The sequence below is a fragment of the Cajanus cajan genome, chromosome 9 (genome assembly GCF_000230855.2).
Source record: "Cajanus cajan strain Asha chromosome 9, NIPB_CcT2T_4, whole genome shotgun sequence".
NCBI lineage: Eukaryota > Viridiplantae > Streptophyta > Magnoliopsida > Fabales > Fabaceae > Cajanus > Cajanus cajan.
In genome coordinates this window covers 30,867,307-30,894,420 of record NC_138525.1, presented here as the reverse complement: position 1 = coordinate 30,894,420, position 27,114 = coordinate 30,867,307, and the positions used below count along the sequence as shown (strand labels likewise).

Here is a 27,114-nt window from a genome sequence, read left to right as displayed (position 1 = left end):
GGGCACGATTCTATTTGGGTGATTGTAGATAGATTGACCAAGTGTGCACATTTCTTACCTATTAATATTAAGTATTCCCTAGAGAAACTTGCTAAGCTTTACATTAGTGAAATTGTGAGATTGCATGGTGTACCATCTAGCATAGTTTCAGATAGAGACCCTAGGTTTACTTCTAGATTTTGGGAGAGTTTGCAACAAGCATTGGGGACTCAGCTTAGACTTAGTTCAGCTTATCACCCACAAACTGACGGTCAGACTGAGAGAACTATACAGTAATTAGAGGATTTACTTAGAGCCTGCGTGTTAGATCAAGGGGGTAGTTGGGATAGCTTCTTACCTTTGATAGAGTTTACATATAATAATAGTTTTCATTCTAGCATAGGCATGGCACCTTATGAAGCACTATATGGTAGGAGGTGTAGAACACCTTTGTGTTGGTGTGAGCCGGGAGATAATCTTGTTTTAGGACCGGAGGTAGTACAACAAACCACAGAGAAGGTTAAGTTAATTCAAGATAGAATGAGAACAGCCCAGGGTAGACAAAAGAGTTATGCTGATAAGAGGAGGAAGGACTTAGAATTCAAAGAAGGAGATCATGTATTCCTGAAAGTCACTCCGTGGATTGGGGTTGGTAGAGCATTGAAGTCTAAAAAGCTTACACCTCGTTTCATCGGTCCGTATCAAATTCTTAAGAGAGTCGGTACAGTGGCTTATCAAATCGCTTTACCTCCACATTTGTCAAATCTTCATAATGTATTCCATGTTTCTCAACTTCGAAAATACATCCATGATCCTTCGCATGTGATTGAGTCGGATCATCTTGAAGTTAAGGAAAACTTGACAGTAGAAACCATACCGGTGAGAGTTGAGGATCGAATGGTGAAACAACTTCGAGGTAAGGAAATTCCTTTGGTTAAGGTGATCTGGGGTGGAGCAACGCCGGAAAATGCTACTTGGGAACTTGAGGAGAAGATGAAGGATTCTTACTCGGAATTGTTTGCTTCAGGTAAATTCGAGGACGAATTTTCTTTTAGGAGGGGAGAGTTGTAACATCCTAAATTTTAAATTAATTAAATTTTAATTAATTACTATTTTTATGAAAATAATTTATATCATTTTATTTAGTAATTTTATAAAATTGCAGTAGATTCTAAATAATAATAATTATATTTACGAGAGAAACTTGAGTCAAGTAGTTATTTATATTTATATTCTAGAGAGCAGAAAATAAATTAGTATTTTAAATAATTATAGAAGTTGAAACTGTTTTATTTTTTTTTAATTATTTAATTACCATTTTAATTAAATAGAGGGGGATGGGCGGGTGAGTATGGGTCTGGCCCAGTCGGAATTATTAGAGGGGTTTTGGGGGTAGTCAGTTACCTAATATTCATTTTAACGTCAGACGCTTGAAAGAAGAGGGGAGAGGAGAAAATTCTTGAAGGAAGGCGTAAAGTGTTCAGATTGCTCCGTCGTTCTTCTGTTGGCCTTCGTTCATCATCCTTAAGGTACGGGGGAGATGGGTTTTCTTCATATGTGAATATAGGGGCGTTCGGGTAGTGAGGGTAATCCCTAAGTCCCTCTAGGAACTCTATTTAAAATTCTGAACGATTATCTGTGCAATCGATGTTCTAAATTCTTAATTCATTTGGAAGAACTTATTTCTTGAATTGTCTTTGAATTCCATTGGGGCTTTCTTGTTAATTCTTTATCCTTAAATTTGATGACTTGAATTTTATGTGTTAAGAAGAGTTTAGATTTTTTTTTTTGTAAAACCAATGGAAACCAATTTTTGAGGCTTGAGATGTGTATGGATTGATTTGGAATGTATGAAGAATATAAATGGAGTTAAACTGAACCAACGGGGTGTAGAAGTAGTGAAAATTGGTAAAAACCTTGTTGGAACTCGTAAAACGCAGGTTTAATTTCACAAAGGGGAGTCTGGGCAGAGATTTGGGCGCTCAGCGCCAGTTTTGGGCGTCGGGCGTCGGGACCCCGACATACGTTTGTAATTTTGCGATATCTTTCTGTGTAGTTATCCAAATCGAGTGCCGTTTGTTGTTTTAGAAACTAGACATCTGGGGCTACCATATAGACACAAGAATAGTGTAAAAATATTAATATTTGATCAAGTTATGTGAGTTTCAATTTGAGCCTTCCAATCTGTGTGCGAACCACAACATCAATTTTTTTGTGAGCCCTGAATGGTAACCTAAACGACTTTATTAGGATTTTTGTTCTTCATGAAAGTTGTAGATATTGATGTTAGGATTCTAATGGAGTTGGGATCACTTAGAAAGGATATGTATATCTCGAGTTATGGTTAAATTATTAACTGAATGTCATAGATATTGTGATGTGTGTGAAGAATTACGTGAAATTTGTGATCTATGATGTTGATAACTTAATGATAGGTACCTAGCATGTGAGGATGATATTGCATGGATTGTTATTGACATGTGATGATGTTATATAATGGAGATGCATTAATTATGAGTTACGTGGGATGCATAAGTTGCATGAGACTTATAAGTTGCATGTGGTGCTTGAGAAGCCAGACGTGGCTATATTGCATTGGACCATGGGCCCAGAGAGGGGTTGAGACAGGGGGGACCATGATGGGAGGCATTCCATGCGTGGGCCGTTGGGTGTTTAACTGCGCAGCTCACTGGCCACAGAGGGTTTAACGGTGGGTGGATTGCCTTTGCACGGGCCGCTGGGTGTTTAACCGTGCAACATACCGGCCCCGGGAGGGTGTGAGAACGGTATGCCCGCATTGGAAACAACTAAGGGAATTGACGAGGTACGCCCATTGTGCGGAGTGCCAAGTTGAGACTCTTAGGAGAGGAGATCTGTATGAGCATATAGTGAGCATGTATATGAAAGCTGGTATGATTGAAAAAAGAAAAATGATGTTTGGTAATTATATGAGATGTATTTGTTGTTTATATTTAATGATGATATTTTGGTGCACGGTGTGGGGTGGGAATTGGGTAGCTCTATGTTCATATATGATGTTATCTATCTCTCACCGTCCTGTTTTTATGTAGTTTTCTTTTAGGTGAAGATGAAGACACTCATAGTGTTGAGTTCTAAAGGGAAAGGGTTCTGCTCTGATAGGATGTGGCATTGGGGCATGAATTTAGGATGCTTTAGTTATGAATTGTTATTTGTCGTTTGAGGAGACTTATTTTTAAGAGTTTTATATTCACCTTATATTTGTAAATTCTGGATTCCTTTCATTTTTCTTTAGAGACCTTGATAATTTTCTTTTAAGAGTAAAACTTTATTATTATTATTATTATTATTTCTATTTATTTCAAGACTTGTGAACCTATGAGTTTTTATTAAAATATGTGGACCCTTCTTGATGTTATATTTATTGAATTATTCTTATTGTTGTTACTTATTTATTATGGGGTAGAAGGGTGTCACAAACAACAAGCAAAATATTGTTAGAGTACACAACAGAATCATGATCAACACATAACAGACACGTCTGGTTCGAATCAACCAAGCTCTGATACCACTAAATGTGACACCCTCTACCCCACATTCATAATTACACAATAAATAGGAATAATTAAAATCTTTCATAAATAAAATCAGAATCTCAAATATCTTACGTAGAGGATTCACATTCATAAACTCATAAACAATATCTCCAATGCAACAATTACAAATGAAAGAAATTGAGGTTTTCAAAACAGTTCAATGGAAATAACATCCTAAAATAGTCCTAACTACGCTCTGATGTCACATATCTTATCAGAGCATGTCCAACTGAAGCCTAAGCTTCATCACCAACATCCTCATATTGATGGTCATCTACAACACAATAGAAGACACACATAGAAAAAATAGGGGAGTGAGAAATATCTCACTCAGGTTAAGGTGTAAAAATAATGGTCAGGCAACACACACAAATTATAACAAAGCACAGCACAAAGCACACATTAATCAAGCACAACTCAAGTCATACATATATTAGTAGCACATACACAGTCACTTATTATGTAATAATGCCATGGACTCAACTCACAAATGCATGCATGTGGCACCAGTAACATATCATATATCATTGGTGTGCTGCTTAAATAACAAACCTAAGGTAGTCTAGGAGTACAAGTAGGGAGCTAGTCACCCATACACTCTCAACTAGAAGGATGTACTACTAGGGTCTGGTTGGGATAGGGAAGTTGCGCAAGTTACGTCTCGTGCTCACAAAGGGGCGGAATTGAGACATCCAAACTGCACTATCCCCAAGGACTCTACCAAGCTGTTACGAGTCTTCCCTAACGGTGTACTCCACATCGTACCTATCACATAGATGCACAATGATGGACTCCTTCCACTATGGGAGAGACCAAGACGTCCATGGTGGGAGAGAGGCTCCTTGCTAAGGCCAAGGTGATGACCTCAATGGTGGATGTTCCTTCAAGGGTGGAGAAATAAGGATGATGGGCGTGAGGTGTTTATGGTGGGCGAATAGGAGGAAGTGGAAGGGAAATGTGTCTAGGTGGTTCTAGGTTGGTTCACTTCACCAAGTGGGGATGAAGGCCACTCAATAAACCCTAAACTCACTCAAGGAAGGAGAGGGAAGGTCTAGGTTGTGGTGACCTAGGTGTCTAAGGAGATGATTTGAGGCAAAAAAATGCTCACTCAAATTCATATATTCCAAAGTATTTACAAGGTACATGATTTAGGGTATTTATAGGGGAGGGAGCATCTAGGGTTGCATTTAGGAGTGTATGGCCGAAATTTGCATGCCAAATGCACTTCAAATGAAACCCAAATTAACCCTAGATGCTACTTGGTGGCCAAGGATGGAATCTTTGGGTTTGGCTAAGCTACAACTAGGTGCATGATAAGACCATGCAATCTAGGTGCCCTCCACTTGGGCCTAAGCCTTTCCAAGTCCAAAAATAGATCAATGTTCACCAAAAATACGTCTAGGCCCTAAATAAATACCCTAGTCCAAAAAAAATAAAATCCTATAATCTAAGGCACCCCATAATACAAGGGTAAAATGGAAAATACAAGTAAAAATAAATCCTATGACTAAAATACCCCAAAATACAAGGGTAAAATAAATAAACCCTATACTAATGAGACTTAGGAGAGTAATTAGTACTCTATGACCATGAAGAGGGTATTCTTTGGTAGGTGAGCTCCCTTCTCTTCTTCTACTCTCCTAGCCATGGACCTTGTGATGGGGCCCACATGGTTCTTCAAAGATGGTCCTCCATCATCCCCTCCTTCTTGAGAAGCATCTGTCCTGAGATTAAGATCTTCATCCATATCCTCAGCTCCTAGAAATGGTGTGAGATCACATACATTAAAAGATGAGCTAATTCCATACTCAGAAGGAAGATCTAATTTATATGCATTGTCATTTATTTTTTAAAAGACTTGGAATGGTCCATCTCCCCTAGGGTTTAGTTTTGACATCCTTTGAGTGGGAAATCTATCCTTCCTCAAATGAAGCCAAACCTAATCCCCAACCTCAAAGGTGATTTTCTTTCTTCCTTTGTTGTTGTATTTGGCATATTTTTGTGTTTGATTTTCAATTTGACTCTTGATCTTCTCATGATATTTCTTAATAAAATCTGCCCTAGATACACCTTCTTTGTGAAACAAGGAAGGAGTATTAGGAAGGGGTAGTAGATCAAGAGAGGTTATTGGGTTAAAGCCATATACAACTTCAAACGGTGAAAGATTAGTAGTCTTATGAACTACTCTATTGTATGAAAATTATAGGTGAGGGAGACAATCATCCCAAGTTTTCTTATTCCTTTTGAGAAGTACCCTTAACAAAGTGGATAAGGACCTATTTACTACTTCGGTTTGGCCATCGGTTTGGGGATGACAAGTAGTAGAATAGAGGAGCTTTATTCCTAGTTTTTCCCATAGTACTTTCCAAAAGTGACTAAGGAACTTAGCATCCCTATCGGACACAATTGTCTTGGGTAGACCATGCAAGCGGACCACTTCCCTAAAGAATAATTTAGCTATATAGCTAGCATCATCCACTTTGTGGTATGGTATGAAATGAGCCATTTTGCTAAAATGGTCCACTACCACAAAGATGGAGTCAAATCCCCTTTGAGTCCTTAGAAGTCCAAGCACAAAGTCCATGCTAATATCTACCCAAGGGGAGCTAGCTATGGGAAGGGAGGTATAGAGTCCATGAGGCATTAATCTTGATTTAGCCTTTAGACAAGTAATGCATTTAGAGCAATGCCTTTGGACATCTATTATCATATGTGGCCAATAAAATTTTTCTTTTAAGAAACTTAGGGTTTTGTCAACCCCAAAATGGCCCATGAGACCCCCTTCATGGCTTTCTTTGACCAAAAGCTTTCTAATGGTTCCTTGGGATATGCAAAGTTTGCCCATTCTAAAGAGATACCCCTCAAGAAGATAGAATCCATCAAAAGGCTTTTGGAGACATTTGGCATAAGTGGATTGGAAGTCTAAATCAAGCTCATACAATTCCTTTACATCATCAAAACCAAGTATTTGTGTTCCTAAGGTGGAGAGTAATATATGCCTTCTTGAAAGAGCATCGGCTACTACATTGCTCTTACCTTTTTTATATTTGATGATGTAGGGGAATTTTTCAAGATATTCCACCCACTTTGCATGCCTTTTATTTAATTTCCCTTTCCCTCTAAGATACTCGAGTGACTCATGGTCAGTGTGTATAACAAATTATTTAGTTACTAAGTAGTGCTCCCAAACTTGGAGCGCTCTTATGAGGGCATAAAGTTCCATGTCATAGGTGGGATAATTCAAGGTGGCCCCATGGAGTTTTTCACTAAAGTAGGCAATGGGGTGGCCTCCTTGAAGTAACAAAACACCTATGCCAAGACCAGATGCATCACATTCTAGCTCAAGATTTGGTCAAAATTTGGAAGGGCTAGGATGGGTGCATTGTTAAGTTTCTCTTTTAGGATTTTAAAGGCTTTTTCTTGGGCTTCACCCCAAAGGAAAGGTACATCCTTCTTAACAAGCTCGTTAAGAGGGGATGCAAGTGTGGAGAAGTCTTTTACAAATCTTCTATAGAAGCTAGCTAGACCATGAAAGCTTCTAATATCTCCAACACTTTTTAGGGTGGGCCAATCTTGGATGGCCTTTATTTTCTTGGGGTCAACATGAACTCCCTCTTTGCAAACTATGAAACCCAAAAATTTGACTTGGTCTTTAAAAAATGTACACTTCTCAAAGTTGGCATAGAGGTGGTTTTCCCTAAGAATTATTAAGACTTTCCTTAGATGTCCAAGATGTTCATCTAAGGTTTTGCTATACACCAAAATGTCATCAAAGTAGACGACTACAAACTTTCCTATGAATTCCCTAAGAATATGATTCATTAGGCGCATGAAGGTGCTAGGGGCATTAGTGAGGCCAAAAGGCATCACTAACCACTCATACAAACCAAATTTGGTCTTAAAAGTGGTTTTCCACTCATCACCCTCTTTGATTCGAATTTGGTGATAACCACTTTTAAGGTCAATCTTGGAAAATATGATGGCTCCATGCAATTCATCTAACATATCATCTAACCTAGGGCATTACTAGAAAAATTAAAATTAGAGAGGGAACAAATCCGTCACTAATCTTCATAAAATCCGTCACAAATAAATTAGTGACAGAATTTGTGACGGAATTGATTCCGTCACAAAATTTGGCGTCACAAAATATTTAGTGACGGATTATTTTCTCCGTCACAATTAGTGACGGAATTAAGGCATCACAAACAGTATAATTTCCGTCACTAATTTCTAACAATAAATGTTTAGAAATTAATAAAAATCCGTCGCAATTTGTGAGGGATTAAATCCCTCGCAATTTGTGAGGGATTAAACCCCTCGCAATTTGAGAGGGATTGAGAGGTATGTGAGTCCCTCACAAATTGTGATGAACGAATCCGTCACAATTTGCGATGAAGAAAATCCGTCACAAACTGTGATGCCTGTTATTGAGTAGAATCCGTCACAATTTGCGACGCCATAATTCCGTCACAATTTGCGACGGATAAAATCCGTCACTAACTGGGTTGAATCCCTCACAAACTGGGCGTCTTTAATGAGGAAACTATTATTTTAAGAGTCTGGTAATCGATTACCTATACATGTAATCGATTACCAGACAATGAAAATCATATGTTCGAAATTTACTTATTAAAAGGTTCTCTGGTAATCGATTACCCATTTCTTGTAATCGATTACCAGTGTCACATATAGCATATATTGGTGCAATTCAGTTTTCACATGCAGTCATATTTTGTGGTTATTGGTTCTTGGTTTTCTCAATTTGTGGTTATTAGGATCAGTTGCTGCAATGCTATTGGATCAAATCAGATTTTAACACTCTATTAAGACTACTGTTGTTGTTGTGGCTACTACAAACTTAATATGCTAATACAACATATATATGTATGATAGAGTAAAAATGTAATAAAGCAAACTAGTGAAGCATAGGTATAAGGGTCCTCTCTCAACTTTAGAAAATGCCTCAGCTTATAATTGAAGGAAAATGACATTTAAGATTATTTATAGTTGAACAAACCAGAAGGAGACATGTAATAACATGAATAGAGTACAAGCAACTATGAAAGATCAATGTTGACCATGCAGGGCCAATTTGTAAAGTAGGGAGCTCAATGTTGACCTTTCCTGTAGTCCAATAGTGTAAAAATTCATCTGTGACAAACTTTCCCTATCTAAACCCTATAATTTCAAAATAATTAAAATGATCTATTTGCACAAGCATAGAAGATAGAACTAGTCCATCCAAGACTAAATTACCTCTAGCCACACTAAGGTTGTTTCACTTCCTGTAAACAGGTATTGACCAATAAAAATAGTATCACCCTTCTTCACAACCTGCAAAATTATAGATTCCTGTTTAGCAAACACTATCACTACTAGAAGAATTGTATTCTAAGTCGGTTATTTTGCCATATCTACATCGGTTTTAAAACCGACTTAGATAAGGCTGTCGTAGATGAATGAACATATCTACGTCGGTTATGTAAAAATCGACTTAGATGTATAAATACATCTAAGTCGATTTTTACAAAACTGTCTTAGATGTGCACATACATCTAAGTCGGTTTTTATCAAAACTGACTTAGATGTATATACACACATCTAAGACGGTTTTTATTCAAAACCGACTTAGATATGCACATATACATCTAATTAAGTCGCTTTTTGCTTAGAACCGCTGTAGATTGTATTTTTTTTAACCAGGTTAATTTTTAAAATAAAACATGTCTGTCAATACATATCTATATATAAATATCAATACATGTCTGTCAGATTCATATCTATATAGCGCATGAAGTCATAAAACTTTTTATCTGACAATATACTCAATTATAAATCCCAATACAAAGCTAGGACAATAATATTCTTTAATTTCTCAAACATTATGTTATATAGTATTACGAGAAGAAACCCTTTAATTATAACTAAAATAATTTGATTTAGCTTTTGAGTCCTCACACTGTAACAGCATGTCCACCAAAAGTGTAGAGAATGTTTGTAGCCCCAACGAAATAGAGAACCAATTTGGTTGGCCCTGAGTGCTTCACTCCCTCAACCTTCAGAAACATACAGAATGCAATAAGAAATATAATAATATACCACATGTGTTAGCATTCATTAAATGAATTGGTTTTATACTATTTGTTGAGGCTGGTAAATAATGATTCCTTTACCTATCCGTGAACAAGGGAAGCTATGGTCATATACCATGCAGTGTATGTGGTCATAATGAGGCCCAAGAATGACCAGATTCTGTAATTGTGGAAAGAAGGGATGAAGACTGTTGTTGCACAGCATGCGCCAAAGATGTAAGTCCAAAAGAAGGTTCTGCTTCTAGAGGAAAAAGACTAATGCAAACAATGATAATTTTGTGAGTAAGTGCCTGATTAGAAGCACAGCTAAACCATGCATCATAGACATAACCACCATGCCAAAAGAGCCTAGATAATTTGCCAGTAGTAGACTTAGAACCCTCCTTTTCCCTCTCCATGTGTCCAAACCCCCAAATCCATATCATCAAATTTGCAAATTTAAAATCCAAACTAAACCAATGGTCTAAACCAACCTAACCCAATTCAGGTTGTCGGGTTGACCTGGACACTGGACTCATGAACCCCCCTATTTGGAATAACTTCAAATAAAATCTTAACCAAATTGTTATGATAAAAGTGCAAAGTGGGGAAATGTGTAGAACAATTACCAGTTCCTATTGCAGCTGTCGCGTTTGTCTGGCAGTGGCATCTCTTTCTTCCCTCAGGTTTTGTAAAGCCTGGCTCTTCAGAAAAGGAAATTTAGTTTAAGCATGACTGGCTAATCTAAACAATAGAAATGGGCATGTAGAGAAGTTTAACTCTCGCAGTAAATGCTATAATGTACGAAATGGTTAACAATGAATGAATAACGTGCAAATGTGCAACATTGGTCACTGTTTTAGAGATGATCAATCAAACAAAGAAGACAGAACTGAAGCAACTACTACCCATTGATTTTGCTGACAGCCTGTTAGACTCGTTATTCATTATAAATATGAATGTAACTAAAAGCAGACAATATAACTTTCTTAACCTAAAAAAAATGAGTGGGGGTCACAAATACAAAAGTAATTACTTCAAATTCAGTCTGTAAGTATAAGCTATAAACAGTCCCACAAGCAGTCAAAATTATGTATCTTTCACAAGATAATCAATCTTTGCCAAACTAACTTGAGACTTGAGCATAATTTTTCTTCCACACTGCTGTCATGGGCAAAATTTGTAGTGTGCATAATCTGCTAGATGTTTTATGCAATTTAAAAATTGAGGAAAAACATCTATAAATTTATATAAAGTAAAAATGGAACAGAGGAAACCAGATACCAGATCTATTATAAACATTTGATTTTTGATGCAGCACATGTTTTGTGACACCCTTCTACCCCATAATAGATAAGTAACAACAATAAGAATAATTCAATAAATATAACATCAAGAAGGGTCCACATATTTTAATAAAAACTCATAGGTTCACAAGTCTTGAAATAAATAGAAATAATAATAATAATAATAATAAAGTTTTACTCTTAAAAGAAAATTATCAAGGTCTCTAAAGAAAAATGAAAGGGATCCAGAATTTACAAATATAAGGTGAATATAAAACTCCTAAAAATAAGTCTCCTCAAACGACAAATAACAATTCATAACTAAAGCATCCTAAATTCATGCCCCAATGTCACATCCTATCAGAGCAGAACCCTTTTCCTTTAGAACTCAACACTATGAGTGCCTTCATCTTCACCTAAAAGAAAACCACATAAAAACAGGACGGTGAGAGATAGATAACATCATATATGAACATAGAGCTATCCAATTCCCACCCCACACCGTGCACCAAAATATCATCATTAACTATAAACAACAAATACATCTCATATAATTACCAAACATCATTTTTTTTCAATCATACAATCTTTCATACACATGTTCACTATATGCTCATACACATCTCCTCTCCTAAGAGTCTCAACTTGGCACTCCGCACAATGGGCGTACCTCGTCAATTCCCTTAGTTGTTGCCAATGCGGGCATACCGTTCTCACACCCTTCCAGGGCCGGTATGTTGCACGGTTAAACACCCAGCGGCCCGTGCAAAGGCAATCCACCCACCGTTAAACCCTCTGTGGCCAGTGAGCTGCGCAGTTAAACACCCAACGGCCCACGCATGGAATGCCTCCCGTCATGGTCCCCCCTGTCTCAACCCCTCTCTGGGCCCAGGGTCCAATGCAATATAGCCACGTCTGGCTTCTCAAGCACCACATGCAACTCATAAGTCTCATGCAACTCATGCATCCCACGTAACTCATAATTAATGCATCTCCATTATATAACATCGTCACATGTCAATAACAATCCATGCAATATCATCCTCACATTCTAGGTACCTATCATTAAGTTATCAACATCATAGATCACAAATTTCACATAATTCTTCACACACATCACAATATCTATGACATTCAGTTAATAATTTAACCATAACTCGAGATATACATATCCTTTCTAAGTGATCCCAACTCCATTAGAATCCTAACATCAATATCTACAACTTTAGTGAAGAATACAAATCCTAATAAAGTCGTTTAGGTTACCATTCAGGGATCACAAAAATTGATGTTGTGGTTCGCACACAGATTGGAAGGCTCAAATTGAAACTCACATAACGTGATCAAATATTAATATTTTTACACGATTCTTGTGTCTAAATGGTAGCCCCAGATGTCTAGTTTTTTAAACAACAAACGGCACTCGATTTGGATAACTACACAGAATGATATCGCAAAATTACAAATGTATGTCGGGGTCCCGACGCCCGACGCCCAAAACTGGCGCTGAGCGCCCAAATCTCTGCCCAGACTCCCCTCTATGAAATTAAACATGCGTTTTACGAGTTTCAACAAGGTTTTTACCAATTTTCACTACTTCTACACCCCGTTGGTTCAGTTTAACTCCATTTATATTCTTCATATGTTCCAAATCAATCCATACACATCTCAAGCCTCAAAAATTGGTTTCCATTGGTTTTACAAAAAAAAAATCTAAACTCTTCTTAACACATAAAATTCAAGTCATCAAATTTAAGGATAAAGAATTAACAAGAAAGCCCCAATGGAATTCAAAGACAATTCAAGAAATAAGTTCTTCCAAATGAATTAAGAATTTAGAACATCGATTGCACAGATAATCGTTCAGAATTTTAAATAGAATTCCTAGAGGGACTTAGGGATTGCCCTCACTACCCGAAGACCCCTATATTCACATATGAAGAAACCCATCTCCCCCGTACCTGGATGAGCAGAAGATGAATGGTCTTGGTGTGATCTAAGATCGTTCCTGAGTACTCTTCCTTAGAGCTCTTTGTTTCTCCTCTTTTTTTTCCCTAACCCTTCAGAACGCAAATGAGGCAGATAGGGTTAACACCACCTGACTCCTTTCTTAAAATTAATCCATTGGACTGGGTCAACCCAACCCATTTTCCTTCTCTTCTAACCCACTTCTAATTTTCCTCAAAATAATTAAATAAAATAAATACATGTATATTATAAAATATTTTTTTCTCTATAATAATAATATATTTCTGACCCTAAATATAATAATATAATTTTAATAACAAAATATCATATAAAATCAACCTTCTCTTAAAACATATAAATATTTATTTAAAAATGCTAATAAAAATACTTATTTAATACGTACAAAATAATTGTCCAAAATAATAATTATTTAAAACGTACAAAATAATATTCCTCTATAATTATTAAAATAATTATGACCAAATACCATCTAATAATAATAATAACCTTTTTGAAAATTGGGGTGTTACATGTTTAAATTTTCCATCAGAAGGGTCCTACATCAGGAGTTTCAATGTTTAACTGATTTCCATTTTTATTTTGTCTTTACTAATCAATCACATTTTTCTAGCTTTGTCAATATGTTGTTTCCTCCAAATGCAGCAAGTACTGCCCACATGAGTAGTTTGTCCATCAGGAAGATGGAACTAATGCTGTCACAAAACCAAAGAATGATGCCAGCAACTGAAGCGACTCATAGAAAACGCCTTAATCAGATTTCTCAAGCTTTTCTGTTTCAAATGCTATGTGAAGTTACAATATATGGCATCGTGGCTAAGTACGTAAAATTATGAAATTCAAAACAAAGAATAAACATGGAATTTCACACTGATTTCCACGAAGGGTAGGGGAAGAGAAGAGACTCACAGAAGAGGATTGAGTGGAATTTTTTCCATCATCTTCAGAGCTTCCTTCAGGTGAGGTCAGAGTGATATATGAAACTCTTAATTTCAATTCCTCTATTAAATTACCACTCTCCTTATTAAACTGCAAGTCAAATTATCAGTATCTGTGATCAATTTTTTTTTTCCTTTTCAAATTATACAGTTGATCCTGTGTAAAGGACAGTGTAGACTCTCTTACAGTATCTGTGGGGAGATCATCGACATCAGTATTTGCAGTGACTATTGTACTCTGTAAGATTGTAGTTCAGTGGGTCTACAAGCTGCCAAGTACCATCATATTCATCACAACTACTAGCCTAAGAATCGCATTTAAATTACTCTAACTCGTGCAGCTTCTCACCATGTTCTGTCAGAAAATGCCAACAATGAGTGGGAAATACCTTGAGTTCTTATTTGTTTAATTCAGTCTTAGATGTGCTTACCAAAGACATAAAAAGATTATCCTTAATTGAATACTTTTTAAAAACCCAACCCCATAGGTCAAAGGACTCAAAACCCAACCCTGTATTTGTGCATGCTTACCCAACAGACTAGACTCACAAAAAATTCATGCCCAACAAGAGAAAATCAAATACCGAAAAGCAAACAAGGGGAGAAAATTGAAACTTTACATGCAGGGCAAGACAGAAAATGAATACATACCCCCTTTGTTTAACAACGAAGCGCCCTTTCCCCCTTTGTCTGACATTGCAAAAACCCACTTCACCCTACAAAATTTAAAGCACAGAACAATGCAGTTAGCGGGAATTTGAGGACGACGAGATTTTGAAGGCGAAGGCGAGAAAGAAATTTTCACTTTCAGAATTTGAAGAGTGGTGCGCTGTTGAGTTTGCTTAATTATAGATTTCTAACACCTCTCACAAAGCAAACAGTAGATCAATAAGAAATGAGAGAGAACCAGGCTCAGGCTGAGGCTGAGGGTGAGGGCGCCGAAATTACGGAATCCTCGACCTCCAAGAGCCGAACCTGCGCTCAGTCGGAGCCCCACACCCCCTTCCCGGACCAGGTCCTGGAGAACGTCCTGGAAAACGTGCTCCACTTCCTGACCTCGCGGCGAGACCGAAACTGCTACGCCTTCTCCCCCAACCGTGCGACCTCGCGTTTCACTCGCGTCAAGTCCCTCACCCTCAAGGGCAAACCCCGCTTCGCTGACTTCGAAGAGAACGAAAGGGAGAAAGGGAAAAATAGGGTTACACGCAATTTCGAAGAGGGTTTGGGAAAAATGATTGAGTTGATAAAAAAAAAAGGGCGGGAAATGAAAAATAATTAAAATCAAAAATGAAAAATGTAATTGAACAATAAAAATAATATTATAATTAAATGGATTAAATTTATATATACTGATACGAGCAAGAGTTAGATAACCAGTACAAAATGACTATAATTAAAAAAAAAATACTTGCTACTAATTATTTAATAAGCAGTGTTATATTGTAAAAAAAAAGTTACAAGAATTATAAAGTTAATTAAAGGTTTTTAGTAAAATTGGCTCATAAACTAACTGAAAATTTATAAGTTATAAATTGGAAACTGAAAACTTATTAGTTAAGAACTGAAAAATTATAAGTTTGTGAACTAGCTAATTGAATTGGAAGTTTCTTGTAGGCTAATTGATAATTATAAAATGTCAAGAAATAATTCTTATAACGAGGATGAGAAAATGACAGGAAAGATAAAGTAGTTTTTAAATTAAAAAGAATAAAAAATAATAAGGATAAAAAAGTAAAAAGAATAAAAAAAAAAGACTTACAAACTGAGTTATTTCAATTAATTTATAAAAATAAATTATAAACACCCATACTAAACAAGCTTATTTACATTGTGAAATTGTCAAGAGATCAAAGTAATTGTTAAATATGTTTTTATCTTCATTGTGAAATTTAAAATATATTAAAAAAAATATTAATATATATATATAATATTTTTTTATAATATATCATAAATTATAGAATTGATTCTTTACTTTAAATAGCATCTCAACTTTATATCATCCTTCAATGAGGACTTGTGTTGTAGATAAAATAGTGGATTTATAATCTAACAGAAAATCTTAAAATGATTTATTTTAATCTTACATGAAATCGTGTTTTGTCCTAATCTAAGTTTTTATCAATAATATATATATATATATATATATATATATATATATATATAACAACACATAAATTTAGAAAAATTAAAACTAACTATATATAATTTTTTATTCATATTTATCACCCGATTATATAAAAATTGAAAACGAAATCAAGATAAATAAATTCAGAAGATAAAATCCAGAAAATCAATCTAATTCTAAATTTTTTGTTATATTTATAGCCTAATTCTAAAAGAAATATGGAAATCGAGGATACTCATCACTCATTTAAGTAAACATTGAAATTGAAATCAAAACAAATCTAGAAAGGTCAAACAAATTCTAAAAAAGAATATTTTTGTTAAAATTTAAATTCATATTTTTTACTATAAATGAAAATATATAATATAGTATGTGACAAATTATAATGCATATAACAATTTAAGAAAAAAATAGTGAAAATAAAAATAATTTAATTGGAAATAATGTTATAATTAAATTTATATTGACAATGAATGAAATAAATGAAAAATATAATAGATTGTGTGGCAAATTATAAAATTGTCTAAATCCTCAATTCTAGGAGATAAATTGACTATTTGTTTGAAATTTATTGTCTTGGAAACTTTTTCTTTGTCATATGAAAATATTTTGCACACATTAAAATTAAACACAAGATTTTCTAGTAATTTTTTTTTTGCTAGGTAGATTTTCTACTAAAATAAATTATAATATGTGACCGCAAAATATTTAATCACTACATTAATTTATAAAGTTACTGTATTAGGCATTTTTTAACATCTAACTAAATCAAAAATCCCTAAGAATATTAATAAAAATATATTTTCATTAATTAAGGCTGAGTTTAGAGATGTAGAGGTTAATATCTAACTATAAAGGTTAATATTTATAAAATAGATATCTAGAGCCTAATAATGGTTAATATTTATAAATCTTATTATTTATATACAAGTCAATAGTTACACATTTCATACATAGTTAATTAGTCACATATTTTCACTTGATCTAAAAATTAAATAATCACATATTTAAATAGCCTAGAACGGGCCGTTCTCAAACTGGAACGGGCCGTTCTAGACTACTAAAATACCCTATTAAAATTAAATCGAAACGCCCCGTTCTAACACATAAATTTATGATCAATACGCAAATACAGAACGGCCCGTTCCCAAAGTAGAACGGGCCGTTCTAAAATACTCAAATAGCCTATTAAAACTAAAGCGAAACGGGTCGTTCCATACGTGGCTGTTGTACCTTAAAATTTGATTCCAGAACGCGCTGTTCTGGTTTCAGAACGGACCGTTCTGGTTTCAGAACGGACCGTTCTACTTTCAGAATGGGCCGTTCTGGATATACATGTTCTTTTTGTTGTTTTTCTTATATTTAAATATAAATGTATAATTTTAATATCTCTATGGTTCCTATGAGAAACCTAAGAGTATGTTTGGATGAGGAATTTTAATGGGGTAATTCATTTGTTTGAAGAATTTTAAATTTTTGAGGTGAAATACTTTGTTTCGATGGAGAATTTACAAAGAATTTGAATTCCAAGCATTTGTCAAATTCTTTGAAATAATAGAATTTCAAATTCTCCCAAAAATGTAAGAATTTGAAATTTCTCATATTTTTTCCCCTTATTTTACTTATATATTTTATCTTATATCTTCATATTTTTAATTATTGAATATTAAAAAATACTTTAAAAATTATTAAATATTATCTAAATTAATTTTTAAAATTATTAAATATTTAAAAATTGGTTAACATTTTTTTTATAAAATTTTATTTAAAAGTCTCAACATATAAATATATTTTTAAAAGCAATTTTATCATGATAGAATCAAATTATCATATCCAAATTAACAATTTAAAATTTAAAAAAAATTGAATTGACTTATCTAAACAAAATATTTTAACAATGATATAAATTGAAATCAGAGTAATTCAAATACCAAGAATTTCAAATTCCTTGAATTTGTAAAATTACTCATCCAAACACACCATAAGGGAATGCAATTGTAAGAGACAATTATATGAGTAAGATGTTTATTGTATGGATTAGAGTACTCTGTGGGTTCTTAAGAGAACCCTGAGAGAAACAAATAAACTATGCAAAAGTATAAATATAACTTATTATATGTTAATATACTTTTACAAAAATATAAATATACATATCTTATCTACTATATTTATATTTTTGTAAAAGTATATTAATATATACTAAGTTATATTTATCAAATTATCAATTTATCTATAAATATACTAAAAATATTATTGATATTAATTTATTAGCAATATTAAATTATTAATAATATATAAATTTTATTTATTTAGTAATAATAAATATATATCATTTGTTACATTAATAAAAATTATAGTATATGTTAACTTAAATAAGCAAATAATTGTATAATTTTAAATTATTATATATATATATATATTAAAATTTTAAAATTATTAAATTTTTAATGGGAGAGATTCAAATTGCACAATTATGATTTTTGAGGGACTAAAATTGTTCAATTAAAAATTAAAGGACTAAAATTGCACAATTACAATTCTTTTAGGGACTAAAATTATCCAATTAAAATCTTAGGGATCAAAATTGCACAATTACAATACTTGAGGGATAAAAAATGTAATTAAGCCAAAATTAAATTAATATTCTTTTTTTTTTATTTCACAAGATTTTTTAAAAATATTTTTAATGAATGTCTTAGTTTCTTATGTTCAAAATTGACAATTTTTTATTTAATTAAATGAATTTCATAATTTTTTCAGTCCTTTAATGAAATAAAATATTTTTAATTTTATTATTTTTTTAAAAAAAAATTAACATATTTTCTTTAATTATGCATAATTCTTAAATATAAAAGTTTTATAAATAAAATTTAATATTTTGAGAGGGAACAATTTTTCACAAATTTTTTCACAAAATATTTTAACCTATTTGTGACGGAATTTTGAGAGGGAACAATCCGTCACTAAATTTTTTCATTTTAGTGACGAAATTTGTGACGAATTTTTAGAGACGGAATATATTCCGTCACAAAATCCGTCACAAAAGTCAATAAATTCTTGTCCGTCACAAAACTTAAAATTCCCTCACAAAATGCGTCACTATTAGCGATGCTATTTTTTCCGTCACAAAATTCGTCATAAATATTAATTTTTCTAGTAGTGGGGATTGAGTGCCTATATTTTATTGTTATATTATTGATGACCCTAAAATCAGTGCACATCCTCCATTTTTCATCTTTCTTGGGCACCAAGAGAACGGGGACGACACAAGGGCTAAGGCTCTTTTGAACCCAACCCTTCTTCAACAAGTCATCAACTTGAGATTGTATCTCTTTGATTTCTTGAGGGTTAATCCTATAGGTGGGCCTATTAGGAAGACTAGCACCCGATATGAGGTCTATTTGATGTTCTATTCCTGTTAAAGGTGGAAGCCCACTTGGAACTTCTTGAGGAAATAAATCATCAAATTCCTTTAAAAGTTTTTGAACCTCATGAGGTAGAAACTCAAGTTCATGGCTAGTGGCAGCTAGTGTCTCTTTGAAGTAGAGAAGGTATAAATGTTGCCCACACAAAAGAGTTTGCTTGATATCATTCTTAAGTGACAAATGACTTTTGTGCACAAGTTCCTTAGAGGGGACACTAGCCTCTAAGCTTGATACCTTCTCCTCCCTTTCTTCATTCAAGGAAATTTTTTCTTTTGTTTTTGTTTTTGTCCTTTTTTTTTGTTTTTTCTTCTTCTCTCTTGGCTTTCGTTTTTATTTGGTCCTCATTCACTTGTGAGGGTGATAGAGGAGACAAAATAATTTTCTTGCCTAGGTGATGGAAACTTATCTTATTAGTAAGGCCATCATGAATGGTTTTCTTGTCAAATTACCAAGGCCTCCCAAGTAAAATATGACTAGCATCCAATGGCACTATGTCACACAAAACTTCATCTTTATACTTTCCAATGGATATAGGTATATTTACTTGTTGGTTGACTACAATACCTCCTTCCTCATTGATCCATTGTAACTTGTAAGGTTTAGGATGAGATAGAGTAGTCAAGGCTAGCTTGTTAATCAATCTAGTACTACAACAATTACAACTAGATCCACTATCCACAATGAGAGAATAAGTGTTATCTAAAACCTTGCATCTTGTGTGAAACAAGTTCTCTCTTTGGGATTGATCTAAGTCACTAGATTGGTTCCCAAGGAGTCTTCTTACCATTAATAAGTCTCCTTCACATGGGTAAGTTTCTTCCTCAGAGTCTAAAACTTCTTCTTCATCACTTGAGGATGAAGAAATAGCTTCATCAAGGCTGCTATAGTGATCTTGGCCCCTTAAAATCATGGTTTTCTTGGTGGGGCATTGTGAAGCAATGTGCCCACGACCAAGACACTTGAAACACTTGATGTCACTTGTTTTAGTGTCTTTGGAAGATATGCCTTAAGAGAAGGTCTTTCTTTTTCTTTTTCTTTGTCTTTTACATTAGGAAAAGGTTTCGAAGAGGGCCCTCCTTCTTAAAATTCTTGGAATAAGAGAGAGTGGAGTCTTTTCTAAAAGATTTTCTCTTAAGTTGATGTTCCACTCTAGAACAAAGTTGAACAAGCTCATTCAAATCTCTATATGGTAAGAGTTCAACTTTGTCTCTTATTTCAAGGTTAAGACCACTTTGAAACCTTGAGATGGTGGTCCTCTCTTCTTCCCTTATCCAACCCTCATCATGAGTAACTCCATAGATTGGCTATATTCTTCCACACTAGATGACCCTTGTTTCAATCTTTGTAGCTTATCCATAAGCTCATAGTCATAGTATGGAGGAATATGCCTCCTCCTTAAGGCACTATGGAGCTCATTCCAATATTGAATTGGGGGCTCATGGTTTATTCTCCTTTCTTTTTCTAAGGAGGTCCACCAATACATGGCATGCCCTTGGAAGCTAAGGGTTGCCAAAGAAACCTTCCTTTCTTCACTCACTCCATGGCAAGAGAAAAGTTGTTCAACTTTCATTTCCCAATCTAAATAGGTTTCAACATTATCTTTGCCATGGAATGGGGGAAGAGTAATGTTAGGTTCCCTATTGGAAGACTCCCTATGTCTTGGTTGTCTTGGGGGTCTTTGATAGTAATCATCATTGTGATGACTACTATAGAAGTTATTACTTGGGAGTTGGGTATGATGTCCTTCCTCCTCATGAACACTTGAAGGTATTCTAACCTCCTTTCCCTATGAGAACTTAGGGGAGGAGACTCTTGGTCTAGATCCACTAGGTTCCCCCCCCCCCCCACAACTAGCCTAGCAAGAAACCTTCTTATTTCCTCATTATTTTTCTCATTTTCTTTTTCTCTTATTCTTAACTCTTCCTCTCTTTTTATGTTTTCTTCTTCTTTTTTTCTCAAATATTCCTTTAGCTCTTTAAGCTCATCCCTAAGACTAGGCCTACTACTATATGAATTATGACCATGTACATTAGAATGATCACTCATCTTTGATCAAGAAAAGGTTTTCACAAATTGAGTTCAAAATATTGGCACAAAAAGGTTTTCACAAAGAGTGAGTGATAAGAGGTTTTCACAAAAGGTTTTCCAAGGTACAAGATTAGTATGAAAAGGCCTAAGTGTACAAATTGAACTATAAAGGGAGGTGGACTACTAAGAATCACTTAAAAACCAACCCTTTTCAAGTAAAAATCACTAAGCCCTTTCACACTTTTCTTACAAAACAATTTTGCACAAGAATTAAGTGTGTGTTTGTGCACAACCCCCCTAGTAGGCAAATTGTAGCCTTCTAAACGAAACAAATAAGAACAAAGACCCTAAACAATTATACTATAAAAGCTATAAAACATGCAAAGGAAAGAAACTTAAAACATATGCTAGTCGGATTCCCTAGGGTGGGAGCTTGAAGTGACCTTGGTGGTATTCAAGTCACTCCCACAAGCACTACTCGAGTTACCCTACAACTAATCAGGTTTAAAAATGGCCAATTACAACCCAAAAAATAATGAAAATCAAGGCTCAAAATACAAGAGGCCAAAAATTAAGCAAGAAAGAACAAGTAAGAAAGAAAGAAAATTAAAAGTCTTCAACTCCTCCAATTTGGCTCCCCTTCACAAGGAATAAACTAGGTTAGTCCTCTCCTTTGGTGTTTGCACTCTTTGAGATATGAAGTCCTTCTCCAAAGCACTTTGGTTCCCATGGATTTAATCTCCACTCAATCCCCCAAAGAAATTTTGCTAAGGGTTTCTTGGAGGTAGTACTTCACTTACACCCAAAGATAACAAATCAACCAAGAACAAGAAGGAGGCCAAAGGAATAAAAAATTAAAATGCTCAATTAAAAAGCTAAACTCAAAGAGAGATTAATGAGATAAACTTAAGAGTTCCAAAGAAGACAAGAAAAAATTAAGACACAATAAAAAAGGCTAGCACACAAAGGAAAAGTCCTAGAATGGCACTAGAATGGAATTGAAACTTAATGGTTTAGCACTTGTAAAATTTTAAGTCTTTTTGGTAAAGTCTAGCCACGGTTTTGTGTCTCAAAAGGGTCCAATAAGGTCCAAAATTTCAGTCCAATTCCAACTCCAATATGCAAGGGTAATTAGGTCAAATGTCCACAAGTCTAGCAACAAATCCTTTTGTTTTCTTTTGTTTCCTTTTGGCCTTTTTGGTCATTTTTTTTAATATTTCTGTCCAGATTTTTTATTCTATTTTCATTTTAAATGTTTCTTGGTTTTTACACTTGTGGGTGATTAAAAAATGCAGCAAATATAAGTAGTCAAAAATAGAGAGACAAGTGGCAACACATGAGTGGGTATAGAAGCATTTTGTGAGTGGAGTATGTCTTGTACTATTTTCTTTTTGGTGCAGATTTTTTTTTAAAGATTCCAGCACTCACACACAAAATTTATCACTCACACATGTGCACAAAGGACAAAGGAATAATCATGTAATGATGTGCATGGAAAGGTGGCCAATCATGTATGTGTAGGAAGCAAATAACACATAGATTTCAACACAAATTTGGAGCATGCCAAGGACTAATCAACATGCATGAATGACCTCTAAAATGGTGCATGAAATTTCGGCCACCTCATGGAAAAAAACACATACATTCATATTTTCATTTTCTCATACATCAAGTTGGTGCATCATACATATAGTTTTTTGTTTTTTTGAGATGAGTGAGAGAAACACACTTTTGACAAAACTTAAAAGGTAAAAAGATCAAAAAGAGATGCAAAATATGTTCTTGATGTTCATAATATATTTTTCCAGCACTCAAGAGCAAAAACAAAAATGGCACACAAGAACCTAAAACTCAAGAAAAACCCTAAAGCACAAAAGGAGGCTCATGAACAAGTAATGAACCATGGAGCAACATAAAAAGACATTTTTAATAAGGTTTTCATGGATGACAATGAGACTCAAGAAGATGCAAATGATGACTCAAAAGAGATAAAGACTCAAAGAAATGAAGAGGAAACTAGTTACCCTTGAAGACAACCTAAGCTCTTGATACCAAATGATGGACTCCTTCCACCATGGGAGAGACCAAGACGTCCAAGGTGGGAGAGAGGCTCCTTGCTAAGGCCAAGGTGATGAACTCAATGGTGGATGTTCCTTTAAGGGTGGAGAAATAAGGATGATGGGCGTGAGGTGTTTATGGTGGGCGAATAGGAGGAAGTGGAAGGAAAATGTGTCTAGGTGGTTCTAGGATGGCTCACTTCACCAAGTGGCGATGAAGGCCACTCAATAAACCCTAAACTCACTCAAGGGAGGAGAGGGAAGGTCTAGGCCGTGGTGACCTAGGTGACTAAGGAGAGGATTTGAGGCAAAAAATGCTCACTCAAATTCATATATTCCAAAGTATTTACAAGGTGCATGGTTTAGGGTATTTATAGGGGAGGGAGCATCTAGGGTTGCATTTGGGAGTGTATGGCCAAAATTTGCATGCCAAATGCACTTCAAATGAAACCTAAATTAACCCTAGATGCTACTTGGTGGCCAAAGATGGAATCTTTGAGTTTGGCTAAGCTACAACTAGGTGCATGATAAGACCATGCAACCTAGGTGCTCTCCACTTGGGCCTAAGCCTTTCCAAGTCCACAAATAGATCAATGTTCACCAAAAAATACGTCTAGGCCCTAAATAAATACCCTAGTCCAAAAAAAATAAAATCCTATAATCTAAGGCTCCCCATAATACAAGGGTAAAATGGGAAATATAAGTAAAAGTAAATCCTATGACTAAAATACCCCAAAATACAAGGGTAAAAAAATAAGCCCTATATTAATGAGACTTAGGAGAGTAATTAGTACTCTATGACCATGAGGAGGGTATCCTTTGGTGGGTGAGCTCTCTCCTCCTCTTCTACTCTCCTAGCCATGAACCTTGTGATGGGGCCCACATGATTCTTCAAAGATGGTCCTCCATCACACATGATGCATGTCACACACTCACACTTCATTGACTCATCATTTCACTTGTCATAGTTACTCATATATCATGTCTCATTGTCACATATCATCATGTCTCATGTCTCATATTAAATTTTCACATTGTCTCATCATATTGACATAGTCTTATACAAGGGACTTCTCATAGGCATATACATCAGAATAACACACAAACCATAACAAGGAATTATTCAACTTCATATACATTCAATTCGTAATTCATAACATATGAAGCATAAAGGTCATAAACCCAACTTCATGATTTCACGCATTTTTTACAACTAGTCAAGTAATATGATATTTTAATAGGTTAAAACACTCCAAATGTTACCCAAAACACGAATCCATCATCAATTTTATATATAATGTCTCAAAATTCATCCAAAGATCATATCCCTAACTTCACTTCATAGGGTTTCCCACAGGAACTCACAAAACATTCTAATTCATATCAAAACTTGTCTATTTTCTAAATTAAACACATATTTACACTTAGCAAACATCAAGGAACACAATAGAAAACTCAGAAGCCAAAACAGAAAACATTCAAAATTTGTCTATTTCTCATAGGGTTTCTAGTAGGAACCCATAGAGCACTTTAATCCATATCAAAACATATCCAAACTCAAAATTAAAATACATTCATGCTCAGTAATCATCAAGGAATACAACAAAAAAATTAGAAGCCAAAAAAGAAAACATTCTAAATTTGCCTATTTCTCATAGGGTTTCCCATAGGAACCCATAGAGTACTCTAATCCATATCAAAACTTATCTATTCTTGAAATTGAACACATATTCACACTCAGAATGACACAAGGAACGCAGCAAAACAATCAGAAAGTAAAACAACTTTCATAAAGTGACTATTCCTATCAAGCAAGGGATTTGGGGCCAATCTTGCTACCCAACAGTTATTCCCACACTCTTGAGTGAGGTTTCTCACTCCCCCTTACCTGAATGAGCAGAAGATCAAGCACGTACGATTCCCTGGTGATCTCCTCTTCCTCGTTCTCTTAAGTTTTCAGAGCGCGTAGTAGAGAAATAAGTAGAAAATGAGAACGTGAAATGTAACTCCCGACAACTCCCTCTTAAAATAATATTAATAATAATAATATAACAACAACAACAAAAAAATTACCACTACATCCTCCCTTCTTCTTTTTTTAAAACAAATAATTAAAAATTATCAAATACACTTCCTCCTTTTTAATTAAAATAACATATACTTAACTTTAATAAAATACATTTCATAAAAACTTGTCGCATATCAAATAATCAAATATTAATTAAAAATAATGCTTTATATTAAAATATAGCTCATATAAAATAGATAATAATATAAAATATACTTCTTCATTTTAGTAAAAACAACATATATTTTATATAAAAAATAAAGCTCATATCAAATAACTAAATAATATTAAAAATCCTTCTAATAAACACATAAAAAAATTAAAATAAGTACTCTGTATTATGAATAAAATACATTTCATAAAAGTTAACTATTTATCACTAATCAAAATAATCATTTTAAATCATGTCTCATAAATAAAATAAAGCTCATATAATTAATTAAATAATATCAAAAACTCTAAAATAACTATATTAAATATCAAAATAATTTTGAAAATATTATTTATATAAAGTATGAAAAATTGAGGCGTTACAACATACCTTCCGTATATTTTCAATTACAAAACAAACCTTTCATGTTTTGTTTTGTTACAAAAACACATTTTTCATTCTTCTTTTTTTTTTTTTTGTTACAAAACATATCTTTTGTGTTTTATTTTCTTTTATAAAGCATACCTTCCTTTTAATATGCAATTGTATATTTTTTGCTAAGGTTGGAGCATTTGAATGTTTTGCCTTTAAGATGTTACTTTACTATTGTTGTTTATAAGGAAGAACCTACTTGAAGGTTAAGGGGGGTCTTGGCCCCTATCATTTTGCAACTTCTAATTTTTTAATATATTATATTGATCCCCATGCTATGGATGATTTATTTTAGTAAATTAGATAAAATGATATATAATTAATTTTATAAATAAAAATTGACAACAAAAATATATACAAAGTATAATAATATTAAGAATAAGTAAAAAATAATATTAAAAAATAAATATAAACTAACTTGTTACGAATTATTGAACATTTCTTTATAAACATTATAACATATATTGAATGAAATGTTAGCATATGAAGGAGATAATGATAACCTAAGTATATACATATCTTGACATCAACTTGACTACATGATATGACTTTTCTTTCTAAAACATATTTTTCTTAATAGTAATATATTAGTAATAGAAATTTTTATAATTATTCTTTTGATATTTTAAAGAAAAAGAATTGTTATAGAAGTTGTTTCTTGCTAATATTTATTATTTTTTAGCTAATAATAATAATAATAATAATTTTTATGTAAATTTTATAATTACTTTTACTTTAAAACTACAATAATTTAAAATTAATGTAATTAATGTTTTATTATACTTTTTGTATTATTTTTTTATTTTTATAATTAACATTTATATAAAAAAAAATTGAGAGTTTTTGAAGAAGTTGTTGTAGAACATCTTTTCTTTATATTATTAAATTAATAGATTATATTCCCTGTATTAACTTAATACAATAATGTTTATAATTATTTTTTTGATATTTTAAATAAAAATAGTTATTGCAGGAGTTGTTAACTTCATA

General features: G+C 33.7%; 1 protein-coding gene and 1 long non-coding RNA gene across 2 annotated transcripts; one reads left to right on the top strand and one right to left on the bottom strand.

Moving 5' to 3' along the window:
• The first annotated feature begins 519 nt into the window (after positions 1-519).
• LOC145952078 (uncharacterized) lies at positions 520-1,050 on the top strand. Its single transcript, XM_083064299.1, has one exon. It carries the CDS (start codon positions 520-522, stop codon positions 1,048-1,050), a length of 531 nt encoding a protein of 176 aa, XP_082920425.1.
• Positions 1,051-9,325: 8,275 nt separating this feature from the next.
• On the bottom strand, positions 9,326-15,060 carry LOC145951740 (uncharacterized). The gene is made up of 3 exons (XR_014429639.1): positions 14,746-15,060; positions 10,258-10,332; positions 9,326-9,904 (listed from the first exon to the last, which is right to left on the bottom strand). It is a non-coding gene; the product is annotated as an uncharacterized LOC145951740 (long non-coding RNA).
• Between the last annotated feature and the right edge of the window lie 12,054 nt (positions 15,061-27,114).

Excerpts from the sequence above, each read along its gene's own strand:
- LOC145952078 (XM_083064299.1), top strand. The coding sequence starts at position 520 with ATGAGAACAGCCCAGGGTAGACAAAAGAGTTATGCTGATAAGAGGAGG.